At 41.0% G+C, this 27,500-nt stretch overlaps 3 protein-coding genes across 5 annotated transcripts in view; 1 reads left to right on the top strand and 2 right to left on the bottom strand.

The window, feature by feature from the left end:
* slc6a18 (solute carrier family 6 member 18) overlaps nucleotides 1-3,526 on the top strand; it is a 14,515-nt gene extending 10,989 nt beyond the window's left edge. Inside the window, exons 9-12 of the mRNA XM_043233024.1 lie at nucleotides 42-246; nucleotides 618-777; nucleotides 1,561-1,723; nucleotides 2,075-3,526. Coding sequence (XP_043088959.1) covers nucleotides 42-246; nucleotides 618-777; nucleotides 1,561-1,723; nucleotides 2,075-2,266 — 720 coding nt within the window. The 3' untranslated portion in view covers nucleotides 2,267-3,526. The remainder of the gene's footprint in view (nucleotides 1-41; nucleotides 247-617; nucleotides 778-1,560; nucleotides 1,724-2,074) is intronic.
* A 138-nt stretch (nucleotides 3,527-3,664) lies between these two features.
* Nucleotides 3,665-26,394, bottom strand: tert (telomerase reverse transcriptase). Of its 3 annotated transcripts, XM_043233021.1 has the most exons (16): nucleotides 25,831-26,153; nucleotides 23,391-24,462; nucleotides 17,055-17,241; nucleotides 16,290-16,443; nucleotides 16,054-16,221; nucleotides 15,777-15,938; nucleotides 15,429-15,518; nucleotides 15,100-15,182; nucleotides 14,880-14,993; nucleotides 14,124-14,195; nucleotides 11,757-11,942; nucleotides 10,463-10,586; nucleotides 10,229-10,290; nucleotides 8,978-9,102; nucleotides 7,623-7,760; nucleotides 3,665-4,217 (listed from the first exon to the last, which is right to left on the bottom strand). In XM_043233021.1, exons 1-16 carry the CDS (start codon nucleotides 26,059-26,061, stop codon nucleotides 4,114-4,116), a joined length of 3,072 nt encoding a protein of 1,023 aa, XP_043088956.1. In that variant the 5' UTR covers nucleotides 26,062-26,153; the 3' UTR covers nucleotides 3,665-4,113. The 3 variants fall into 3 exon arrangements, with proteins under 3 accessions (XP_043088956.1, XP_043088957.1, XP_043088958.1); XM_043233022.1 differs by lacking the exons at nucleotides 3,665-4,217; nucleotides 10,229-10,290 and having other exon boundaries at nucleotides 7,628-7,760; nucleotides 25,831-26,394; XM_043233023.1 differs by lacking the exons at nucleotides 3,665-4,217; nucleotides 7,623-7,760; nucleotides 8,978-9,102 and having other exon boundaries at nucleotides 10,229-10,344; nucleotides 25,831-26,394.
* A 291-nt stretch (nucleotides 26,395-26,685) lies between these two features.
* nup42 (nucleoporin 42) overlaps nucleotides 26,686-27,500 on the bottom strand; it is an 8,091-nt gene continuing 7,276 nt past the window's right edge. Inside the window, exon 7 of the mRNA XM_043233026.1 lies at nucleotides 26,686-27,321. Coding sequence (XP_043088961.1) covers nucleotides 26,921-27,321 — 401 coding nt within the window. The 3' untranslated portion in view covers nucleotides 26,686-26,920. The remainder of the gene's footprint in view (nucleotides 27,322-27,500) is intronic.

Genomic DNA, 27,500 nt, shown 5'->3' on the forward strand with positions numbered 1-27,500 from the left:
TGGTGTGTATAGTACTTATCCACACGCTCTCTCTTACCCAGAGTGCTTCGGGGACGGGGCTGGCGTTCATCGTGTTCACGGAGGCGGTCATCGAGATGCCGGGGTCTCAGGTGTGGGCCGTGCTCTTCTTCATCATGCTCTTCAGTCTGGGCCTGTCCTCCATGTTTGGGAATCTGGAGGGGGTCCTGACGCCGCTGCTGGACCTGCACCTGGTGCCCCGCTGGATGCCCAAAGAGATCTTCACAGGTCCCTCCTCCACTACACCCATCACACCTTTCAGTTGCTTTTTTTGTGGAAAGCATTGAGCCATGAGCTACTTTTTCAAACTGGACAGGGCTTGCTGGTTTATTTTCAATATGAGAAGCCTTTCACAGCAAAAGTGCATCGAAGGAAAAGTACAGCTCCAACTAATCACATGAAGAATAAGAACATTCAGCACTACTCAGAAATGAATAAAATCAATCATAAATGTCATTTTTGCTTAGAACGGTTGAATCGGAATTGCACTTACTACTTATTTTTTCTCAGTCAGTCAGTCGAAACTCTTTGAGAAAGGAACTCTTTCTAATGCATGCTTTACAAGTTATCCGTTTAGACCCTCGGCGCTCTCGCTGCAGGTCTGATCTGTGTGCTGAACTTCCTCGTGGCGCTGATCTTTACTCTGGGATCTGGCAACTACTGGCTGGAGATCTTCAACAGTTACGTGGGCTCCATCCCGCTCCTCGTCATCGCCTTCTGTGAGATCATCGGCGTCGTCTTCTTCTACGGCATGAACCGGTCCGTGAACTCAAAGCCATTACAAGCAAACGTGCGACTAAACAGTTTTCAAGCTGGGTTTGGGAGCTTATCGTTAATAATCCCTAAAAATATAAATATAAAGCCAAACGCTAACATTTAAACACATCGTAAAAAATGTAAATAAAAAATAATTTTCAAATACAAAAGACATTGAAATGTAAATTAATAATAAAATATATACAATAAAATTAAAATGTAAACTTAAAATGCCAAACGCCAAAAATGTATAAAAAAAACTTAATTGAAAGAAATCTTAAAATACAAAAAAAAGTGTATTAAAATTACATTAAAGATGTTAAATTATAATTGATAATAAAAATGTAAAATTAAAATGAATCATTTTAAAAACAACTTAAAAAAATGGGATGTTAAAAATATATATAAATTTTATACTATTTTGCATTTTTTTAATAAACACTCAAAAACAACCAAAGCATTAAAAACTTTCACAATAAAAACTACAATTAAAATATAAAATTTAAACAAATGTCAAAGTCAACGAGACTAAAAACACAAAAAATGAATAAAACGGGAAAAAGATATACAATTTTAAATCCTACTAAAAATGTTACAAATTTTAAATAAAAAGAATTCAACACTACAGTGAAATCATAAAAATGTGAAAAAAATGCATTAAAAATTGAACATTTTCTATAAATGAAATGACAAAAATGTAAAAGTTCAAATCAATGCCGATTTTTATTGGTTCATCAGCATGTTTCTTTTCACATTGTTTTGAATAGTTTTTAACCTGTGTTTCAGGTTCGGGGATGATATCGAGAGCATGACGGGCCGCCGGCCGAACCTGTTCTGGCGTGTGTGCTGGATGGGCATCAGTCCCATCATGCTGCTGGTGGTCCTGGTGGCGTACGTCGTGGTCCAGGTCCAGAAACACCCCACGTATCCTGCCTGGAACCCAGATTACGTGAGTCAGAAGAACATCCACACACCACCCCACAGTGAGACACAGATGTGTGTTTCCTTTAGTGTTCATGAGTCCCTGAACAGTTCACCTCCTGCAAAATTTGTAGTTTTCCCACATGTATGTGTATTTGAACACTTCCCCAAAAATGACCGTATGATTTATGCATCTTTTTCCACACTGAGGGACTTCCAGAAGGCATTAAGAGTAGGGGTGTGAAAACTTTTGAACAAATTCTTTTCTTTATATATAGCTCTTTTTTTTTAGCGCTCCCAGAAGACTAAATAAGCAAAACCTTTCCCTGAACTACAAAAATAAAAGTTGATAACACTTCTTGTGCTCGTTGCGGTGCAGGAGAACTTCCCGGAGACGGAGACGAAGCCGTACTCAGACTGGGTGTTTTCCATCTGTGTCCTGCTGAGCGTCGTTCCCGTTCTCTCCATCCCCATCGTGGCCATTTACAGACTGATCCGACGACAAACACGGCCTCAGACCGGCAGCAGTCTCCCGAACCCCTACGACAACCAGGCCTTCAAGGAGCTCTGAGACGCTTCCCATCATTCCCTGCACCAACATTTCCTTCAGGAACAAACTCTGAACCCTGTTCTGAAAAAATCTGAAATTTTATGACTGCATCTTGATAACTTTTTTTTTGTTCTTAAATAGATAATTTATATATATATATATATACACACACACACACACACACATTTCCTTCAGTAATCTAAACTCAGAAATGTAATAAAACTTCACTGCATTTTTATATCCTTATAATATTATTGAAAAAATACATTTTTGTTTTTAATATAGCAGAAAAGTAGATCATTTTCCCCCTGTCCGTTTACCTGTTTTATTTCTGTATAAAGTGCTGCTGTATGAAAAGCTATAATATTGTAAAATATTTTTACTATTTAAAACAACTGCCTTCTATTTGAATATATTTTAAAATAGAATTTATTTCTGTGAAGCGCAGCTGAATTTTCAGCATCATTACTCCAGTCTTCAATCACATGATCCTTTAGAAATCATTCTAATATACTGGTTTACTGCTCAAGAAACATGATTATCATTATTTTCAATGTTTCAAATGGCGCAGTAATTCTCTAAAAAAAAGATCAGCACTTATCTGAAATAAAAGCTTTTCATACACTGTACCATTCTAAAGTATCATAGAAACTGATAAGTTTATTAAGCAAGGATGCTTTAAATTGATCCAAAGTGATGAAAAAAAATCTGTTTCAGATCAATTCTGTTCATCTGAACTTAAAAAAAACCTGCAAAAATACTACTCGGCTGTTTTCAACATCATCATTTTTTTTTTTCTGAGCAGCAAATCAGAATATTAGAAGGATTTGTGAAGAATCACAGAGTAGCTAAAAACTCCGCTTTGAAATCACAGAAATCAAGAGTTACTGATTTCAAATGACACGACGACAACTCCTTTACTCATTTTGAGTATATATTCTGATTACTTTTTAAAATCAAACTTCTTTTAAACTTAAAAAGTGAACGTACAATAGTCCATAAAATCAATGAATCTGTGCACTAAAAACATGCAACTTTAACCTTTATTATGAGCACAATAATATTCAGATTACATTTAACATCAGGCATATATTGACTCTTTACAGACTCACTGTGAGACAAACGAGATTGTTTATTATATTCCTCATTTAGTCACACATTACAAACGTCAGTGAGTTTCCATTGACTGAACGCAGTGAGAGAAACTGATCTGAGCCGTGTTTTCTCACTGATTCAGTTAGTCAGTAACCAGAATAACCAGCAGAAGTATTTACAGCCGTGTTAAACTGCAGTTCTCCTAGAGTCTTGTTTAATAAAATAATTTTCAACATGATTTATATATATATATATATATATATATATATATATATATATATATATATATATATATATATATATATATATATCATGTTGAAAATTATTTATATCAATCAGTTGCATCAAGTTGATGCAATCAATAACCAAAATATTAAAATGTATATACACTGCATCATATATAAATCTAAAATATTTGAATTTATATTTATTATATATGATCACATTCAACATGATCAAATATCACACATATATAAATATAATATTAAATTGTAATAATATTTAATATTTTGCTGCAATTGCGATAGCTGAATTTTATAATTGTATTTTAGAATTGTAGATCGATGAATAGATAGATAGATAGATGAACAGATTTTAGCTGATTTACACAAATATGTTTATTTAGATGACAAATATGACAGAAATATGAACGGCTGATCTCCTGAACGCTGTTGTTTACCGGCTCTCTTATCTCCACACGGTTAACGACAATCATCAAGCGTTTACGAGGCGCTGGGATCTGTTTAGTCAGCTGCTGCGGAGCGGTTAGCGCTCTACGTCCGGATGCGTTTAAAGTCCTGAGGGATTGTGGGAGTGGAGACCTGACGCACACGTGACAGACTGATGCCGCGCAGCTCTCGCTCCAGACGCCGCTTCCCTACAAACACAGAAAACAGCAGACCACTTCACAACCAATCCCATCATCAGCCACGGCGAGCGGGAACACTTCTACTGGAAGGGGTTTATGCGGCTTTAAAAAAAGTTCAGATACACTGTAAACAATATATGGAGTGATTTAGGAGTGTAAAAGACACTATTATGAGCCGGCAGTCGCTCATAAAATGCTCTAATGGCGCAATTTCTGTCAGTACTTAAATAGAAGCTAATCTGATTGGTGCTTCTCTTCTTGCTTAGGACTTTTGAGGGAATTAAACATGACTAAAAAACGTCTTGGTTATGTAACCCTCGTTCCCTGATGGAAGGAACGGAGGCGTTATGTTGTAAAGACAGACTGGGGTCCATGGAAAACACCACAACCTGAACCTCATTACAACTCATATTGCAAATGTTAACAAGCGACGCATGTCAAACAAATGCCTTGCGAGGACTGAAACCTTCCCACCGCCCAAAAGCAAATTCGCTGAGCTTGGTTCCCGCAGGGTCCACAGGTAAGTACATCCCCATTGTGGCAGCCTAAAGACTGTTTCTGAGATAGAAAGTTTTTCTTCAGAGAAGGAATTTCAACCTTCAACCAGAGACTGCTGACTTGCCGCTATTTGTTGTTAGTTTGGCAGAACGATGAGGAAGCGAACCTTTCAAAAGCACAAAGACCACATGCTACCGCGGGAATGTGATGTGTGGAAACACTGATATGGACTGACCCCGTTGGGGCACTGGAACATACAAACTAGCCTTCGTGCCAGGTCCTGTCCAAGGAAGGGGAGGATCAGCTGACAACACAGACAGACAGAGCACACTGATGAAGGGAAGACCTTGCCGTGGAGGAATACACATATGGGATTATCTGTAGAGAATCAGCCAGATGGGCACCTAGCCAAGTACAGGGGCTGACCAGAGATGCAGGCAAGCAATACGTGCTCCCCCAAGTCTGACTGCTGAGGGTGCTGGAGGACATTCAACCAGGGTTGAAGAATAGGCAACTTACTGGAAGAGGAAATAGGTCCCTAATAGAGGAATGGTGCAGCAAGCATGAGACCAACCAGTTCTTTCTGCCAATTACTAGTTACTCAAAACATGGTAAGAAACTGGTTCAATGCGAAGACTATAAAATCTTGTGAAGGTATTCAGTGTCGCCTTGGGCCTGGTATGCCAAGATGACGGCATCAACTATCCAGTGAACCAACCTCTGCTTGGAGACAGCTTTCCCTTTCTACTGACCTCCATAACAGACATAGAGCTGCTCGAAGCGACTGAAGCTCTGGTTTGTCTGGAATGGTGTGGTGGGAACCTTGGGCACGTATCCAGGTCACAGTCTCAGGACAACGTGAGAGTTGGCCAGCCCAAACACAAGACACTATTCACTCACCGAAAATGCTTGGAGGTCCCCTAACTCTTGATGAAAGTTGTCTTAGCAGACAGGAACTTAAGCTCAACTGAGTCCAGCGGCTCAAAGGGACCCAGGAGGGCGCTAGGGGTGACCTAGAAGGATTTGACCTCCTGGCACTCCATTGTCTGTGCGGACCAATACATACTTACTCCCCAGCCGGTCATTGTAAACACAACATGCCAAGACACTTGTACTAAGGGTACTGCGGCCCATACAAAAACAAGGGCTGAACGTGCGACGACAAGCCAGCGTTATTGCCAATTGGAGAATGCCACGAAACCATGCCCATCTCGGGACTCATATGAAACAATTCGAGCATTGTGACTGCAGCTGCGGATGCCAAATGCCCCAGGAGCCTCTGAAATCTTTTCAGTGGAACCACTGTCCTGCTTCTGATGGAAATTAGGCAGTTCAGCACTGATTGTGCCCGCTCTTCTGACAGACACGCTGTGATACTCACTAAGTCCAATTCCTCACCAAGAAAACAGATTCTCCGCAAATGGGAGAGCTTTCTCTTTTCCCAGTTGGCCCAAAGCCCCAACTTGCTGAGGTGCTGGAGCATCAGGTCCCTGTGTTTGCACAACTGATCCCGTGACCGGGCCAAAATGAATCAGTCGTCAAAATAGTTCGACACTTCCCTTAAAGGGGCAAGGGCCCCCTCCACGACCTCCGTTAAGACACAGGGGGACAGGGAGAGCCTGATGGGGAGGACCTACTGTCAAGCTCGACCCCCTGAATGCAAACTGAAGAAACGGTGTCAGGGAAGAATAGGAATGTGGAAGTACGCATCCTTCAGTTTCATCCTCAGGCTGGATGCCCTTGGTAATGCGCTTCTGCGTGAGCATCATGGACCTTTCTTGGGCACGATGAAGTAAGAGCTGTAAGGGCCGGGTGGGGATATAGTCGGATCGTCAGGATGAGCCACCATGATGGGCTGGGAAGCGCAAGCCATGCTCTGCATGAGTGGAACCATCAAAACCACTGACATCCCAGGGGTGTGAAATGCTGGGAGGCCCAGAAAACAAAGCATTCTGGCTCACCACAGTAAGATTGTTCATATCCTCTAAGGGATCTGTCAGAGACATGTGGGGAAGTCGTAAGTCCCCTATCCGTGGTTTCTCAGCTACTGGCAATAAGGGGCGCTGTGCACGAGCGTGAGGAAGCGTTGCGTCGCTCATGTCAACCCACGAGCCTGAAGGCCCGGAGGAAAAGGAAACTGTTCTTTTCCTGAAGTTTTATAAAATAATAATAACGACAATAAAATAATAATAAACAAACACAAATATACTAAATATACTTAGGTTAAATTAGTAAAACAAAAGCCAGAAATAAAATGAACAAAAAGAGATGTATTAACTAAAACAATCTATATTTTACATTTTCATTTTAGTGAATATTTTAGTTTGCGTGTCTTCACTTTATTATTTCTGTTTTAGCCATTTTAGTACTTCAGTTTAAACAATATTTTTTTAACGGACATATTAATTTTAGTGTAAGCTGAAGTACTAAAATGGCAAAAATTTCAACTGAAAACAAACTGGGAAAAAACACTAAAAAAAGTTCACTACTAAAATTATATTCAAGTTAAATTACTAAAATTACTGAATAAATTAAAATTGATAAAAAGTAAATGGACGTGTTGCAAAAAAAAAAAGCAAAGTGGAAAACAGTGTGGGTTGTGAACTACAATTACTAAAACTAAAATGAAAAACAAATAAAATGTGAAATAAAAATAAAATTAGGCAAGCCACAAAAACGAAAAAGTACACTAAAATTAAAACTGTAAATCTAAAAACTACTTTATATATTTTAACAATACTATACTATTAAACTCAAATAGCACTAAAATAGCACTATTATTATTATTATAAATGCCATCATTGCTCTTAGTGTCTCTAACCCAAAATGCAACTCTTTCCTCCTCATTCCACACCAAACGATGACCTGAAGAACAGAAGAGACTGAAGGTGAGCGTCTTAAGAAAAACCAACGTACGTTTGTGCAGCGGAGAAAGCAGACTGCGGTAAAGAGATCGGTGTCGCGTGAAAACCACCTCAAAGGCCAAACAGAACAGCATCTGAACGGCTTCGTACTGCAGAAGACCTCCGCCGTCCGGAGAACCCAGAACCAGACCTGCAGGAGATTTAGAAGCAAATATTAGTACTTTCTCAAATAAGTATCTCCAGTTTCTTTGTTTTCTTCTGACGGACAGCTCTGGGGTTGCCATGTTGAGAGAACATGCGTGGTTTGTGAACAAGTTATCAATACGTATTTGCTCAAAAACAGATTCAGTGCGTCTCAAAATCAATATAAATGGTCAAATGCAAACTCAGAATAGAAAACATATGCAATAATTAAATGTTAAGTACGGAATATATTATTTATGTATTTAATCCCATTTCAAATAACCAACATGGTGCTACTGACCTTCAATGATCCAATTGAATCAAACTAACAACTGAAAATGATTGTATTTATTTCTGAATAGTGTTTGCTCTGTTCACTTCAGCCTGAGACGGATTCATTTCACTTTTGGCTTTTACATTTGTAAAAGTAGTAGTAGTTTATATTAAAAACTGTTTTAATATTTTTCAGTTAAAAACTGAAAAATCTGTTTCTATTTTGATGCTGGACGGTTATAAAAAACATTTCACTGCATGTCGTATGTATGTATGTGTATGTGATTAAAATTTGAATTTGAATTTTTGAATTTGAAACAAACGAGCAAGCCATGTCCAGATTAAAGAAAGTTACACATAAGTAACAAAACACATTACTTCACATAAAAAGTAACCAGGTAATGTAAATAATTAATTTTTTGGAGAGTAATTACGTTAGAATTTATGGAAAGTAATGCTTTATTTTTTAAATCTGGGAAATGCTTGCTTGTTTGCTCTAAATATAAATGAGCCTCAGGCTGAAGGAAACGTAAACTCATGTCTGTCATTTTAACACTTCAGCAATAAAAAAAAGTCATTTTTGTTGATTCGTACGGCTGAATTGGATCATTAAAGATCAGAAGCACTGGTTAATAAAATGGGATTAAATACATAAAGATGTTAGTGTTGTTTAACGTTTAATTATTGCAGGTTTGCAGCACATTCTGAGTTTGCAGTTAACTTTTTTTTCATTTTGAGGAAAGACGAATCAGTTTTTTTTTTTTGATTTCTCTCAACATGGCAACACTGGAGCTATCGATGAATAAATGGGAAAACAGTAACTATTATTTTAAAAAGTATTTTCTTGTAAATGAAAAAGTAATGCATTACTAGTAGACTGGAGTTATTTGTGAAGCGTTACCCCCGACACTGATTCTAACGCGTTACTTTTAAAAGTCATTTGGCTCGTGCCTTTATTGATGTCTCTGATGATTCTGTTGGTGACTCGAGCCATCGTCCAGATGGTCTTCAGGAAGAAGCGCGGGTTCGACTCCACGTTCTGACCCAGAGGTAAACTCCTCACACACGCGTGAAACCTGACACACATTGACAAAGCGCTGGGGTTGATGGTTACTGCACTCAAACATTCACCAGCAGACACTCACGGCTCGCTTTCTCAGATCACCGTCCTGTTAAACTTTTGCCAAAAGAAACAAGACAGAACCACTAATGCACGCTACTTTAAAAGCCTGAGGCCGGTGGGAGTTTTTAAAAAAAGTCTCTTCTGCTCACAGAGGTTGCATTTATCTGATTAAAAGTACAGTAAAAATTGCGAATTATTATCACAATTTCAAATGGCTGTGTTCTGTGTGAATATATGTTAAATGATCAATTAAATTAATTTTCAGCATCATTGCTCCAGTCTTCAGTGTCACATGATCCTTCAGAAATCATTTAAATATGATTTACTGCTCAAGAAACATTTCACAATATTGTAAAATATTATTAAGCTTTAAAACAGATGTTTACTATTTGAATATATGGTAAAATGCAATTTATTCACGTGATGCACAGCTGCGTTTTTATCATTACTGAAGTTTTTTCAGTACTATTTACAGTGTTCAATATTTTAAATGAGCTTTTATATGTTAGATTCTATTAATTTCAGTTTATAAATATAAAAAACCTAAGTTGTACAAAAAATTAAATGCTAAATAGTTTGAGTTGAAGTACAAAAATTTCAATTAAAATTTATTAAATATTATTTTTAAAAAAACTTAAAATGAAAAATAGTTTTATTTTCAAATAGTCTTTTTATATATTTCCCTATTTAAGTTACATTTATTTTTATTTCTGTCTTAGTATTAGTTCAGGCTTTTTTTTTATATATATATATATATATATATATATATATATATATATATATATATATATATATATATATATATATATATATATATATATATTGCTCTGCTGCTAGAGAAACCTTTGTGATTTTTTTCAATATTGAAAACAGTTGTGCTGCGCAATATTTTTGTGGAAACTGTAATACATTTTATTTTTACAGGATTAACAGATGAATAGAAAATTCAAAAGAACAGTATTTATTAGAAATAGAAATCTTTCGTGATATTATAAACGTCGATCAATTTAATGCATGCTTTATGAATATATGAATGTTTTTTCATGACTTTAATCACTTCTAGTGTGTGAAGTGTTTACCTGAGCGCCTGCAGCAGGATCAGTTTATATAAGCTCCTGTAAACAGCTTCCACTGAATTCATCTGGAGAAACAGCACACAACATCTCACTGGAGCTCAGGTGAATGCTAGCGATTTCTGCACAAACCGGAACAGCGTTATTCTTTTCGTGAGGAAAAGAAGTGCCGCCCAATCGAAAACCAGTTAAAGCGATAAAGGCTGTGGTCTTCGGGCTGTAAAAGCGTTTTTGTCTCACCCTGAGGTCCAGAAAGATGTCGGTACACTTGAGACTGAGGACCGACAGCAGCTTCTTTATGACCACGGCCGGCGAGTGGGCGGAGCCTAGCGTCATGCTGTAGCGCAGTGATAGGCCGTCATACCTGAGGGGCGGAGCAGAGGTCATTCATACAGTCATACAGTTTTTTAAATGCAATGACATTGTTGATGTTAAATACTAAACAATTTATTTCCATAACCATTTTATTAATTTACATGAAGTCAGGTACCATCAGTTGCAATTTTTCTTTCTTTTTTTATTAGGATTTCATTTAAACGTTTTTTATATGTATATGTTTTATATGGTTTTTATTACGTTTTTTACATCACTTTTATTTTTTCAGTACATCAAGTTAAACTAAAAAGTATAATAAAGAATAAATTAAATGTAAGTTTTCATTTTATTTCAGATAACATTTATTACATTACAAGCAACAAATATATAAGTATTTATAATATATATTTATATTTATATTTATATAAGTAATATATAAGTTTTATTTTCATTGCACATTTTTTTTATGTCTATATAGTTTTTAATAAAAAAAAAATTCACGCCTAAATCATGTATATTCTTTTTTTGTATTTCAGTTTTTTGGTATAGCGAGTTATTGCCGTGGCAACTAAAATAAATAAATTGATGTTTTTTGATGGCTTTTCAACTCAAGCAACAAATTTTAGCGTGCATTTGTCTTATTTATTTTTATATTTACATCATTTTTATTTAATTTGTTATATCAGTTTTAGCTTTTCAGTTCATCAAGTTAAACTAAGGAATACTGTCTTTGGCAGCTACCTGAAATAAAATCTTTTTTTAATCTGTTTTATTTCAGTTAGCATTTATTATATGACACGTAACACATATGCGTTTTTTATGATTTTATGGTTTTTTTTCTTACCACTGCTTTATTCACCAGGACTATAAAGAGTGGAAGAGCGAGGACGTACTTAAATATAACTCTGATTGGATTCGGCTAAAAAGAATAGAGTCAAAACGCACCTAGAATGCCTCAAGGGCGATTAAAACATGGACTAATTTTAATTTGTGGGTGAACTACAGCGGTGACCAAAGAAATTAGAATATTTTTACCAGCGAAAAATGGTTTCAAGTCAGTTATCTTTTGCTGTAGGAAATATCAGTTTACTTTCATAACTGTTACTAGTCCTGACAGAGATGAGGTCAGGCTGGAACGCATATAAACGGATGACATCTCATCAGAGCACAGATAAGACAGCGTCTCTCCCTGATTTACGGCCTGATAGCGTCTCATTACCGTGAGTAGTCCTTGTAGACGTCCAGCGAGTGTGTGTCCAGCAGCAGGCCGCACCAGGGGAACAGACAGCAGGCGGGCAGCACACTCACACCCGAGTCCAGCCACTCCGTACACACCGGGAAGTTCACCGCCACCTTCTGAGGATTGATCTTACAGCCGTAGTCAGGAACACCGGCCAGCAGCATCCTGAGAGAGAGAGACAGATGAGTGAGAGAGAGACAGAGAGAGAGAGAGAGAGAGAGAGAGAGAGAGAGAGAGAGAGAGAGAGAGAGAGAGAGAGAGAGAGAGAGAGAGAGAGAGAGAGAGAGAGAGAGAGAGAGAGAGAGAGAGACACAGAGAGAGACAGAGAGAGACAGAGAGAGAGAGAGAGAGAGAGAGAGAGAGAGAGAGAGAGAGAGAGAGAGAGAGAGAGAGAGAGAGAGAGAGAGAGAGAGAGAGAGAGAGAGAGAGAGAGAGAGAGAGAGAGAGAGAGAGAGAGAGAGAGACAGAGAGAGAGAGAGAGAGAGAGAGAGAGAGACAGAGAGAGAGAGAGAGAGAGAGAGAGAGAGAGAGAGAGAGAGAGAGAGAGAGAGAGAGAGAGAGAGAGAGAGAGAGAGAGAGAGAGAGAGAGAGAGAGAGAGAGAGAGAGAGAGAGAGAGAGAGAGAGAGAGAGAGAGAGAGAGAGAGAGAGAGAGAGAGAGAGAGAGAGAGAGAGAGAGAGAGAGAGAGAGAGAGAGAGAGAGAGAGAGAGAGAGAGAGAGAGAGAGAGAGAGAGAGAGAGAGACAGAGAGAGAGAGAGAGAGAGAGAGAGAGAGAGAGAGAGAGAGAGAGAGAGAGAGAGAGAGAGAGAGAGAGAGAGAGAGAGAGAGAGAGAGAGAGAGAGAGAGAGAGAGAGAGAGAGAGAGAGAGAGAGAGAGAGAGAGAGAGAGAGAGAGAGAGAGAGAGAGAGAGAGAGAGAGAGAGAGAGAGAGAGAGAGAGAGACAGAGAGAGAGAGAGAGAGAGAGAGAGAGAGAGACAGAGAGAGAGAGAGAGAGAGAGAGAGAGAGACAGAGACAGAGACAGAGAGAGAGAGAGACAGAGACAGAGACAGAGAGAGAGAGAGACAGACAGCACGAGAGACAGAGAGAGAGAGACAAGTTGATATGATTCTTTCAGGTCTTAAACAAAAGTCTTTAGCATAGTTTGGTTACAATTTCTTAATGGTGAAGTAAAACACAGCTGTTTTCATGCTGTTCTAGTCCATGTTTCTTTAAATGCTAATGAGCTCTGAGGCTCCGCCCCTCTCTTCTGGAGTCACGAGCAGGCTGTAAACATCAGCCGTGAAACTGGCTAATTAGCACATTATTATGAAAGTAAATTTGCTAATATTAAAAAACCCTTATACTTCTGCAGATAAAGCTGAATCACGAATGATTGGAGCAAACATAGGCACATTTAGGCAGCTCGGGATTGGTGCGTTCCTTTCAAAATGAAAGTAACGTTAATCCTCTGCGTCTTCAGCGGCTCAGGTGTCGGGAATAAATGATGGTTGCTATATTTATTATTATATCTAACAAATAAACACTTCGGTATTTAATCAGAGACATCTTCCGCTTTCACCGGAGACAACACAATGATGGACAGATCACAGGGGGCGGGGCTAAGGTAAGACTGACCTGTCGATCAACGAATGTGGGAGGAGCCTGTACAGAACGATGTGATTCTGACAGGAATCCCGGAAGGTTTATCATGCTAAAATAATGCATTTCAGCTTGTAATGTACGGCTTGCTGAAGGCACACATCCGAAGCACACAGACAGAACACACAAGTGTAAGTTAAAAACATGCATAAGTTACGGTAACATTATGAGATGCCTTTGCAGAGTCACAAGGGCAGCAAGATCAGACGCGCTCGTGTGTTAGACGCTTGCAGGAAAAGGCTTACTAAAACAAAGTTACTGGGTTAATCTTTTTCATGTTTCCTTTGTCAGTAGATGCACCGGGGACCTGAACAGATCGTTTCATGATGTCACCTTTAATGAACCAGCGCATAAATTCAGATTGGGAATTAAACCGATTAAACAGGTTTTCAGCACTGCCATATATATATATATATATATATATATATATATATATAAATCCATTTAGAGCATTTTTTTCATCTGACTCATATAAAAACCTATTACATGCATGCACAGTGTTAAGGCTGTTTTAATATGTGTGTGTGTGTGTGTGTGTGTGTGTGTGTGTGTGTGTGTGTGTGTGAGTGTGTGAGTGAGTGAGTGAGTGTGTGTGTGTGTGTGTGTGTGTGTGAGTGAGTGTGTGTGGTGTGTGTGTGTGTGTGTGTGTGTGTGTGTGTGTGTGTGTGTGTGTGTGTGTGTGTGTGTGTGTGTGGCACGTGGACATACGTCAGGAACTCTGTGGCTTTGCTCAGATGAGGAGTAATGAGCAGAAAATCATCGGCGAGCCGCATGAGACACCTGCCAACGACAGACACGATCATCAAACACACTGAACACGCTGAATTTATTAACAGATTCATTTTTATTTAACAAAAATCTTAATATAAAATAAAATATAAAAACTTAACATGAACTGTGAAATAAATACAACACATTCAGAAAGTGGACATTATATTTCAGCTGCTGAGACAATACTTGACGTATCACGAGACATCAGACACAATGAGAGCACACATGACATCTTGTGGTGATGTTTGGATGTTGATTATATCTGAACTAGATCTGAAAATTAAATCAAAATAAATTAAACTTAAAAAGTATTTTTTTAAGTATTTTAAAAAAATAAACAAATGACAAAAAACTAACTTAAAAATAAAAATATAAAAAAATAAAATATTAATGAAAACTCAAATGATATTCATCAACATGAATCCAAGACATGAAGTGTCTCATTTTGTAAGTGACTTTTCCTTCTTATATACTTATATTTCTTATTCCTTCTTATATTTTCCCACTCCGAAGTCCTGATCTAAATCAATTAATTTCCACCGGAGGAAAGTTATTATGGATTCCTATTTGAGTTAAAAACGTCTTAACGCTGGATTAGTTTGATCTTCTGTGTTCTCCAGATGTTCACTGATGGACCGGAGCGCTGGGGATTATTCTGATGTTTTTATTCTGGGTGTTTTGTGTTCGTCTCACCCTCCTTTATCGATGCCCTTCAGCAGAGAGTTCTCCATGTGTCCGTAACACAGGTTACACAGCAGCGCCGACACAGAAGATCCCTGAGGGATTCCACACACCTGCTGGAACATCCTGGAACACAGACACGCGATGACGTCACCCAACACGCGATGACGTCACCCAACACGCGATGACGTCACCCAACATGTGATGACAATCAACGAAAGAATGAACTCACTTATTGTCATGATGGATGATGTAGCTGCTCAGCATCTTCTGGAAGAACTGAAACACATCTCCACCTCGGACCTCAGACGAGTGCTGTAACACACACACACACACACACACACACACACACACACAGACACACATTTAGACATGTTTATATATATTTTATATTATTTAAAATACTTTTTCAAATAGAAAATTTAATTACCTGAAACTGTTATATTTACATTAAAAAAATGATTATGTTTTATTGTGTTAGCAGCAATTTTTTTTTACTATTTTTACTTTAAATAAAACAAAAATATCTATATGAAAAAGCAGAATTTTCTGTCATGTCACCCGCTCCACGAGGATAGCATCATGCAGCGTCCCGCCGGCCTGCTCCTGAACAACAAAGCCCTTCATGTTGAGCGGCACACTCATCTCAGCCTGATCACACACACACACACACACACACACACACACACACACACACACACACACACACACACATATTAGCGACTCTCCACAGGAGTAATGATTTTTATAATGTGCAAACTATATTGTAACTGTAACACCCTACACCTTACAGGAAACTACAGCCATTTTAACTTAAAAAAAACTCACTCTGTATGATTTATGAGCATTTTGAAAAGTTATTCATAAGTCACTTTCACCTTGTACACACACACACACACACACACACACACGAGTGCTGAAGTGTTTCCTCAGGCCCAGGTGAGGGTCGGTCCACACACGAGTGTACTGACGCACGAAGAAGCTCCTCTCAGAGAACGGACGCAGCACTTCACCCAAAACCTCCACCAGCTTCTGATGAGGGAGACTGTCGTACGCCCCGCTCACATCCACCTGACACACACACACACACACACCGCCGGGAATCATGGGATAAATGAGTGAGTCCAGAAAAGCTCATAGAGTTTTCTCCTGTAGCACCAGACGAGGTCAGAGGTCATCTCTTCACCTTGGCAAAGTACAGCGGTCTCGGAGAGCTCTTCTGCTGCGGCACAAACTCCTTGAGAACACGATGAATGTCCTGCCAGCCCCAGACCGTGGAGCCCATGGGCCCCGGGGCCTCCCGCACACACGCGCTCAGGACATTCTGCAGGAGCCGCACGCCACTCTGGAAGACCTGCACACACACACACACTCGTCACTCAGTGTAATCCGGAGTGTTTCTCCGGAGGCGGGCGGACTCACCTGCAGGGGTTCTCGGGGTCCGGAGAGGCGGGTGATGGCTCTCATGCTGCTGATCTTGGGGATGAAGCGGATTCGGGACGTCACGCTGGTCTTGGGGAACTGCAGCGCCTGAGACGGAGACAGAGCCCTCCACTGGCCCTTAGACAGATGAGCTCTGCAGATCAGGGACAGAATCACATCACATTTTCTTAACATTCAAAATAATATTTTTACATTTTAAAGAGAAAATAAGGAACAAGCAAGCTTTTAATTAATTGATCAAAACCGGTCAAATTTGTGAAATATTATTAGAATATAAAAGTGTGAATGTGCGTTAAACTGTAATTTATTTCTGTGATTTTCAGCATCATTACTCCAGTCTTCAGAGTCACACGATCCTTCAGAAATCGTTATAATACACATATATAACATTTAAATATAAAAGATTTTTTCAATAATCGATATTGTTATATTATAAAGTATTTTTGTGAACATCATAACCATTGTACATTTTGTTTTTAAGGATTCACTGATAAATAAAAAGTTCAACAGCATTTATTTGATGGAATATTTTATAATTTAATTATGATTTAATGTATCCTTGATGAATAAAAGTAAATGATTTAAGTTTAAACTAAATTTTATTTTATTTTCTAACATTTAAATACTGCAATAAATATGTAAAATGAATGGTAAATAAAAAAAAATACACATTATTCACAAATTAAATTTCAAATAAATAATTCCACAACAAACAGTGATGAGGCGAGTCACATGACTGCGCACCTGAAGGCCACTTCCTGTAGTTTGAGCCACACTTCCCCTCTGTAGAAGCGCAGCGTGTGTTTCTGTCCCATGCTCTCGGTGACGTAGAACAGAGCTTTGACCAAACCCGCCACAAAACGGTTCAACATCCAGCCCAGGAACTGAGCGAAGATCCACTCTCTGTAGCGGTGCTCGCTCGCACAGTGACCTGAGCAAGAAACACAAAGAGTACTTCACTAGCAATGACACACCAGTAGCTTTTATGGGACATAGCATTTTTTCTCCTTATATGTTCCATTTCTATTTTAAAGTTTTGTAACTTTGTTGTGTTTTTGTTCTTTTTTTTCCCGTTTTAGTTATTTTAGTTCATATGAAAACTAGCTGAAACAGTATGTGTGTATATATATATTGTGGTGGCCAGGAAGAGTAATGGTCCCCCACAAGGCAGCCTGAGCACTTTCAGCACCATGGAGAACCCCACAAGAATGGTAACCAGGTAATCAGGACCAAGGATAGTTCCCACACAGGTGTTCATCCTTGCTTCGCTAATAGGGAGCCTCAGCTGCAGGCTGTTGGGTGCGATCAGGAACCACCACATAAGAGGATGGAGGAGCCTCAGTAGGAGAAGACGAGAGCAGACGAGCAGAGGCTGAATGCTGGAACCCCTGAACCACAGAAGTGCAGCGTGGCCGTGAGTAGCCTGGACACCTTCCACTAACTCCCTTTTCTTCTGCCTTCCCCTCAGGGAAATTGATTGGCTGCCAAGAGACCAGCCCGCAAAGAAGGAACAGCTTTAGTTATAGTTTTCTTCCAACCCCTCTCCCTCACCTTATTACAAAATAAAGAAATCTGAGTTCTGTTCCACCTAAACCTGCCTGCTGTATTTCCTGAGTGGATAACCTGAGCTAATCTCACCAATCTGGTGGTCAGGGGCTTGCATATGGTGGAGAATGCGGGCATAGAGAGAAGCCCGACTTGTGATTCTTAAAAAAAAAAAAAAAAAAAAAAATGGAAGAGGCCCTGACTGCCATTCTGCAGGCCCAAACCACCCTGAATGCAGTCGTCACAGAGCTCTGTCGAAGGACTGAGGCCCAGGGCAGGAGGCCTCAAGATTATCTAACCAGGATGACTGAGGATGATGATGTGGAAACCTACTTTGTCCTCTTTGAGAGAACCGCTCAGCGAGAGAGATGGCCAAGGATGGACTGGGCAAATTTAATTCTTCCTTTTCTGACCGGAGAGGCACAGAAGGCCTGTCGGGATCTCACTGTCCATGAGGCCGCCAGTTATGAACTGGTCAAGAGAGCGGTTCTTGCTCAATATGGACTTAGCCTACCTGCCAAAGCACAGCGAGTTCATAGCTGGGGATACCAGGTTACCCTCCCAGCCCGGGCTCAGGTAATCACATTGGCTCGAATGGTGAGGAGCTGGCTGGAGGAAGGGGACGGGCCATCCTCCATAGAGAGGGTAGTGATTGACCGTTGTGTGCGCAGCCTGCCAGCAGATGCCAAGAGGTATGTGGCTCAACAGGGACCGCAAAGTGTAGAGTCGCTAATTGCTCTCCTGGAGAACCACCAGGTGACCGTGAGCTTACTGAGGCCTGAGGAGAATAAAGCTGCCTCCTGGAGACCATAACAAGGCAGAGAGCCCCCTAAGAAATCCTGTGAGATAACTCAAGCAAAAGCATTAAACACTCAAGGCAGGTGGAAGGATGAGAGGCCTCTGCAAAGTCTGGTTACAAAGCGGGGTTTTACATGTAGAAGGGAGGGACACTTGGCCCGGGGTTGCCCAGGCAGAAAAGAGCTCAGGTCCACAGCAAGCACCACAGACTCTTCAAGACGCCAGTGCCATTTTCTCACCACCTGCTGGGCCCACGAAGGGGCAGCTACCCCCTAAATTCCCTGTCAAGATTGGAGGCCAAGACACTGAAGCCCTTGTTGACTCTGGAAGCACGGTGACCTTAGTCCGGCCGGAGTTTGCAGGGTCACTCGTGGGAAGAGAGATCTCTGTATCCTGTATTCATGGTGACACTAGAAACTACCCCATTGCAGAAATAAGCATGGTTACGCCCCAGGGCCCGTTCCAAGTACGAGCAGGGGTTGTGGAGCGCTTGCCCGTCCCAGTCCTGGTTGGCAGAGACTGTCAGGCATTTGTCGCCTACTGGACAGCCCGCGCTGCAGATGAGAGGAGACCTCCACGACCCCAAAGGCGCCGTTCGTCTAGACACAACCCTGCTCAAACCCCTGAAGAGACTACTGATGCAGAAGCAACCAGCCCAGAAGAAGATGGAGGGGAGCAAGTTAATTCTGATTCCACTGCCACGGCCACAGAATGCCCAGGAGGAGTGCAAGTACGCCAAGAGCTAGACTCCCATGAAGTGTTTTCTGAATTTCCCCCAGCAGAGACCTTACGGGGGAAAAACTTGGGACGGTTTGGCACTGCCCAGCTGCAAGATCCTGTACTGGCCCAGGCCTGGAAGAATGCGCAAATAGTTGAGGGGCAACTACAAGAGGGGGTGAGTAGGTTGGTTTATCCACATTTTATGATAAAAAATGGATTGTTATATAGAGTGGATCAGCGAAGAGGGGAAACGTGTGAACAACTGTTGGTACCCAAGTATATATCTCCAAGGTGCTGTATTTGGCACACACTCACCTGTTGGGAGGTCACCTGGGCTCAGAGAAGACCTATGAGCGCATCCTCACACGGTTCTATTGGCCGGGCATCAAGAAGGCAGTAGAAGATTATTGTCGCCGCTGTTCTGTCTGTCAACTTCATAGTCCCAAGGTAACCTACCGCAATCCACTTATTCCTCTGCCTATAATTGAAACCCCTTTCAGCAGGATTGCACTTGATATTGTCCAACAGAGGTCACCGATATCTTCTGGTCATTCTTGATTATGCCACCCGCTTCCCAGAGGCGTTACCACTCCGATTGGCCAACTCAAAGGCGGTAGCAAGAGAACTGGTACAGCTCTTTAGCTGGGTGGGGATAGCCGAGGAAATCCTTACAGACCAAGGTTCGTGCTTCATGTCTACCGTGATGAAAGAGACCTGCCGACAATTTAAGGTGAAACAACTGAAAACATCCATTTTCCACCCCCAGACTGATGGGCTCGTTGAGAGATTTAACAAAACTCTTTAACAAATGCTAAGAAAAGTCATTGACATTGATGGGAAGAATTGGGATCAGTTGTTACCATATTGTTTTCTTGTTTTCTATTCGAGAGGTTCCACAAAGCTCCACCGGGTTCTTCGAACTACTCTATGGATGACGACCACGAGGGATGTTAGACCTTGCCAAGGAAAGCTGAGAGCAGCAGCCATCACGATATCACTCCGTCATCGAATATGTAGAACAGATGCATGATCGAATGACAAAGATTTGGCCGGTTGTACGAGAACACATGCAAGCCCAACTACAGCAGGCCCAGGTATACAACCGAGGGGCACAAGTCCGAGAATTTCTCCCAGGTGAAAAGGTACTGGTTTTAATCCCGTCCAGTGAGTGCAAGTTCCTGGCCCGGTGGCTAGGTCCCTATGAGGTGGTAGAACGGACAGGCCCAGTCAACTATAGGGTGCGCCAACCTGGTTGGAGAAAGAGCCAGCAAATCTACCATGTAAACCTCTTAAAGCCATGGCAGGAGCTGGTTCCCTCTCCCAGTGATGTCTTTGCAGCGGAGATCCAGAACCCCATAACTCCCCCGGTCAAAATGGGAACTTCTGTGGCGGCACCGTGAGGTATTCTCTGAGCTTCCGGGGCAGACTTCTCTGATATCCCATGATATAGTGACAGAACCAGGGAAGATTGTCTGGCTCCGACCGTATAGGATCCCAGAAGCGAGAAAAGAGGCCATACGAGAAGAGGTGAAGAAAATGTTGAACCTAGGAGTTATCGAGGAGTCCCAAAGTGCTTGGTCAAGCCCCATTGTCTTAGTGCCAAAGCCTGATGGAAGTACACGGTTCTGTAATGACCACAGAAAGCTGAATGAGATTTCCAGGTTTGACACTTACCCAATGCCAAGAATAGATGAGCTGATTGAAAGACTGGGTCCTGCACGCTTTATCACAACCCTTGACTTGACCAAAGGCTATTGGCAAGTACCTCTAACTCCTCAAGCCAAACCAAAGACAGCCTTTTCCACTCCGGATCTTCCCTTCGGGGTCCATGGGGCTCCCGCAACCTTTCAAAGGCTCATAGAGTCCTTTGACCCCACAAAAACTATTCTGCAGCATACTTGGATGACATTGTTGTCTACAGCAGAGGTTGGGAGGAACATCTTCACCATCTGAAGGCAGTCCTACAGGCGTTGCAGGCAGCCGCCCTAACAGCAAATGCCTCCAAGTGTTTACTAGCCCAAGAGGAGGCCAACTACCTGGAGTATACTGTCGGAAGAGGAAATGTGAAACCACAATCCAAGAAGGTTGACTCTATACTTTCCTGGCCCCAGCCCCGAACCAAGAAGCAAGTAAGGACCTTCCTTGGGCTTGTCAGCTACTACGGACCCTTTATCCCTAGTTTTGCCACAAAAGCAGCCCCCTTAACTGAGCTGACCCGCAAGTGCCACCCAAACCAGGTAAACTGGACTAAGGAAGCAGAGCAGGCTTTCACCGACCTAAAGCAGGCTCTCTGTGGTGAACCTATCCTGCAAGCCCCAGATTTCAATAAACCCTTTATCTTACAAACAGATGCCTCTGAAGTTGGAGTGGGAGCAGTGCTGTCCCAACTACAAAATGGTATGGAACACCCTGTCATGTATATTAGCCGTAAGCTACTTCCAAATGAGAGAAACTATGCAACCATAGAAAAAGAGTGTCTTGCCATAAAGTGGGCTGTGGAGAAATTGAGATATTACTTGTTGGGGCGAAAGTTTATATTAGTAACTGATCATGCCCCGCTTAAATGGATGTCTCAAATCTGGGGGAAAAATGCACGAATCACTCGTTGGTTTCTTCAGTTGCAGGACTTCCAATTCAAGGTAGAACACCGGGCCGGGAATTCTCATGCAAATGCGGATGCAATGTCTAGGAGACATGACGGCTATGGTGCGTGCGCTCCAGGTGGGGGCCTGGAGCTGGAAAGAGGGGTATGTGGTGGCCAGGAAGAGTAATGCATTTAATAAGAAATTGGTCACTCTCGTCATTATACATCCCTGTCATTATACTGTACAGTGCTTTGATGCAACCTGTGTTGTTAAAAGCGCTATATAAATAAAAATGATTGATTAATGGTCCCCCACAAGGCAGCCTGAGCACTTTCAGCACCATGGAGAACCCCACAAGAATGGGGTCACCAGGTAATCAGGACCAAGGATAGCTCCCACACAGGTGTATATACACACACTTATACATATATATATACACACACACACACACACACATTTTTTTAAAAGTTACCATTTATTTTATTAGTAAAAAAGTATTTGTTTTATTTTACCTTTCTATAGTAACCTTATATTTGAGACCATCTGATGGATATACTGTAATACTAGTGTTATTTTATATTAGTCAAAGTCATTACTTTTCCTGTGTTTTTGCTTTTATTCATTTATTTATTTAACTACGCCTATATATTTTTTATTCACTTGAAAATGACTGAAATAAAATAAGCTTCTTTATTTACATTTTTACTTCAGTTAACATTTATTTTATGTTATTGACAATTTTATTTTATTATAGTTTTATCAACATTTGTAATATTCATTTAAAGTTTTATTTAATTTGTATTCACTTTAAAGTCAGTTTTAGCTATTTTTGAACTTTAATGTAAAAATTAAAAATACTGCCTTAAATAATAACTGGCATAAAAATACTACATTTTTAGCTATTTTCTATTTTAATATTAGTTTTAGATAACTATACTAACCTTGTTTTGGAGACCTGACCATCTGATGTTTTTTTTTTAGCATCAGTGATATACTATTATAACTTTTGTCAATATTTTGAATTAGATTTTTTTATATTTTCTGCCTTCATTTTAATTTTAGTTCAGGATTTGGCAATTTTGTTTGCACTTGTATACCACTACCTTTAATTTGTTTCATTTTTTGTTATAGCTATCAGACTTTTTTTATTTTGAATTTATTTTGTTCGTTATTTTGCACTACAATAAAATACCATAAATAAAAAAAAAAAACGAGAAATGCTGCCTTGGCAGCTAGATAAAACAAAATGTCTTTAATTTTTAAAAATTTTATCTTTCATGTTTATTAAGAACGTAATTTTTATGGTTTTAGTAAAACTATATTCATCCTGCATTGCATTATAAAAAAATCAATAAATAATAATAACTCTTAAAAATCCAATCTTTAAAAAACCAAAGTTACGAAACAGAGAGTAAAGTCGTTAAAGACAGACGTTTCTTGAGCCCCAGCCAATGGCAGTCCTTGACCTTCATCTTCCACACCAGCTGAACCAACGAGAGACGCTCAAACTTCCCAAGACGCAGGAAGTTCTTCACGTTGGACAGGAAGTGGAGCTGGTTTTCTGCGGACCCCCAGAGTTCCTCGGGAACGACGTATCGCAGACACTCCCTCACGAACAGATACACCCTGTACGGCGATAAATGTGACTTCAGCAGCGACTCCATCTCCTCCGTCTCTGGAGTCACGGAGCACTTCCTGCGCATGAAGAGAGCGTACGGGCACTTCCTGTGCTGCCGCAAGAGTCGAGCGAACAAGGGGACCATTGCGAAGAAACGCTTGGGAAGCTTCCTCAACCCGGTCCGCCCGTCGAACACGACGGCCTCCGACCGAAGGAAAACGACGCGCACGAGATCCGCCCCCTGCAGCCGCCTAGCCCCGCCCACGCCCGATTTCAGCTTCCTGTTAAGCAGGAAGCCCTTCAGGCCCCGCCCACCGTAAAGCATGCTGGAAACGCGGACGGAACAGTGCGACGGGCGCGGAGGAGCCCCATCGGCCGGTTTCCAGCTCCGCGACCCGAGGCTTTCGGGGTTTCGCGAATCGGTTTCGTCCAACGCAAGCCGCCGCTTCTTCGCCCCCGGACGATCTTCCCCTTTGCTCTCCGTTTCCTCCTCTCTCGCTCTCTTTTTCGAAAGCGTTTTCTCACGGTCTCTCGCGACTCGAGCTTTCGAGTGCAGGAGGAAGCCGGACGGCTCGCGCGGCCGCAGGAGGTCGTAGACGGGCTCGCCGCACACCTGCAGCAGGCAGGACGGCGGGACGCGGGCGAAGACGGCGCAGTCCTGCAGCAGGTAGCGCGCCACCTCCGTTCCCAGGCGCTGGTTGATCCGCTTCCACAGCTCGCTGGTGCTGATGGAGGCGGCCGCCTGCGAGACGTCGCCGTGGAAACGGAAGGGGTCCGAAGAGGCCGCCGCCTCGGGGCACTGGTAACCGAATCCCAGCACGTTCCTCAGCTTCTTCCTCTTGATGTGGTTCAGAGTGAACGCCAAGACCTCCGGCAGCGTGCCCAGCTGAAATCAGAGAGCAAACCCATGCTTACCGCAGTTTAAATATTTGTTTTATTTTAACCGGTTTTGCTATAAAACGTGCGTTATATAGAAATTGTAAAAAAAAATACTTTTTAGTTACAATTTCGAGATTGTTCAAAGAAAGATATAAACACTTTTTTTTTATTTATATCTTGCAATACTGATTTTTCCGCGTAAGAATTAAATAGTTTTTATCCTCCTTATTTCACAATAAGAATTTTCGTCTACACTTGTGAGGTGATTCTGAATCTGCTTTTTAACTTGATCTTGTAAAATCTCTTCAGTTGCAATTCTGAATTTGTTTTTTCATAATTGCGTTTTTTTCTCCGCCACAGTAAAAAATAATAAAATGTAAAAGCAGCTGTGCATTAACATACAGAACTTAAGGGAAACAGGTCCGTGTGTCTATATATGGTTATTTTTGGGAATAAATAAATAATAATACTTTTCTAAGAGCTTTCTTTTTCGTTTTATGTTAGCAACCTTGAAATAATGTCCTGGGAACCAAAGATTGTTAAAGACATTCAATGGAGACGTGCAAGAAATGTATGATATGAACATATAAACTGTATTTAGGTAGACCTGTCTTGATATCCACAGATCTGATGACTGAGAGAGACGGACCGGTCCAGAACATGGATGCGTGCAAGCTTGCGTTTTGATCTTAAGGGGTTTTTTTATATTAATTTTAGTTTAGTTTAACAATGTAACACTGTTCATAGTTTCGTTTTTTATTTAAAGAATAAACCGGTCCAGTGTATAATTGACAATTGAGGCTTAATACTATAGAAAAGCAAGAAAGAAAAGCTTGTTTACGTTCTTCAGCGTCACGTGATCCTTCGGAAATCATTATAATATGCATATATGACATTTCTGATTATCATCAGGATTGAAAATCGGGATATTTTTGTGAAAATCATAACCATTATACATTTCACTAATAAATTTAATTTATTGAAATGAAATGTTTATGTTCATGCAAAAAAAAAAGGCATGCAGCTGCTTCAAACAATGTTGTAAACATCATTCGGTGTAAGTGACCATCATAATTAATAACTACAATTCCAACGGAATTATGATTTTTTTTTTTTGTCATAATCGTGCAGCCCTACATATACAGTAATTCTATTGCAACGTTACTCCAAGGTTTGTAAAAGAATATCATGGTACAACATGCAAAAAACTGTATATAAAATACAAGGGATCTCTTCGTGTGGAACACGGTCAGTTATGGCAGGAGTTATTTATAAACGATGACAAAGCGATTTCAATCCGGAGAACGGATACAGGGAGATGTAGATGGAATATGATCGATGTAGAAGTAAAAGAAATCAAGCAGGTGTGTCCTACCTGAGCGGGCACGCGCAGCTGCTGCGGAGGCGTGCACGCGCAGACGATGAGCGCTCGGGCGAGCTTGTGAACGCGCGCGCCGTCCTCTTCCTCGAGAAGAACCGCTTTCCGTCCGTCGGGGAACACGAGCCCGTCCGCGAACTCCTCCAGGGTCTGAACGCGCGGGTATAACGAGCGCAGGATCGCGAAGACATGCTTAAATCCGCCCTCGGTCGCGTCGCCTCGAGACATGAGTTTCCCGCTTCCGCGCGCCGACTCTCCGCCAATCACGAAACAGCCAGAAGACCCGGATGAAAACAAAGCCGCATTTTTAAAGCTTTTTTTTTTTATAAATTAACAAATCCTAATTAGCATAACATTTTGCAGCACGCATAAAATGTTTTTTTATTTTAAAACTGTCGAGACGGATTTCCCGGGAAAATGCACGAAAACGCGTGTTTAAATCAACTTTGTGTAATTTTATGACTAGTTATTTTAATAAGCGCATAAAAATAACGGATATGGATGTGAATCTTTGAAAGGGCACGTCAATGCCATCGTAAATAAATCATTGCGTGTCTTAGTTGGAAACATTTAAGCAATAAAAATAAACATTAAAGCTTAAAATGAGCATTGTAGCAATGGGGGAAAAAAGAAACATTTCTGATTCTAATTCATTTAGGAAACCTTTATTTAGTAAAAAAAAAAAAGAAGCTGGAAACACTTATCAACTATATTTATATAAATAACGCATAATAAAATGACATACATGCCATAAAATAATGTAATAATTTCATAAGTGAAAAAAAATATTACCTGATTCAAATGATTAATAAATATAATCATATCCCAATGATACTAAAAAAAAAACAGGTGGAGGTTGGGAAGGCGTTTTATTTAATTGAAAATCGATTAATGGATTGTATGCCTCAAATGAGGTTTATCATGGATAACATTTTATTGTTTAATATTTATTCATTTGCAATAATTATTTCACCGATATTTTTTTGAATGTGTGCTTACTCGCAGAAAGTCTCCTAAAACACAGAAACATAGTCCATAAATGCGCTTAATATACGATATTGAATTAAGAAGAGCCCTGTTCTGAGAGTCAGACCACGAGGAGGTCGGCAGGCGGTGGTTTGAGAGGGATCTGTCCCAGCGTGAAGCGCTTGGCTGTGAACTCCTTCAGCTCTTCAGCGGTCAGATCAGTGTGAGCCGTGAACAGGCCGTCTGCGGGAGGACCGGCCGGCGCCGACGACCCGAACCCGGTGCCCAGACCCCCCGAGGACGGCTTGAAGCTGAACGCCGCGGGGCCGGCTTTGCTTTCTGCGGCCTGGGGAGCGAAGGAAAAGGAGGCTGCGGCCTGAGGAGCCGGAGCGCCGAAGCCCGGCGACGCCTGAGAGAACGCGGCGCTCCCGAACCCAGAGGCATGCTGGGAATCTGACCCGAAGGCCGCTTTAGACGGAGCAAAGCTGAAGGTGCTGCTGCTCTGTGAACCAGAACCGAAGCCTGAGGAAACAACAGCTGCTTGTAGTGAAGACATTCATTTCACTCACATACAGTTATAGTTTCATTTTATTTTTCATTTTAGCTCCAAGGGGTTTGTCATTTTTGTACACATCAAGTGAAACTCGATGAAAACGAGGGAAAGCTGCCTTGGCCGCTCGATTATTTCAGTTAATATTTAT

The sequence above is a fragment of the Puntigrus tetrazona genome, unplaced genomic scaffold (assembly GCF_018831695.1).
Source record: "Puntigrus tetrazona isolate hp1 unplaced genomic scaffold, ASM1883169v1 S000000746, whole genome shotgun sequence".
Taxonomy (NCBI): Eukaryota; Metazoa; Chordata; class Actinopteri; order Cypriniformes; family Cyprinidae; genus Puntigrus; species Puntigrus tetrazona.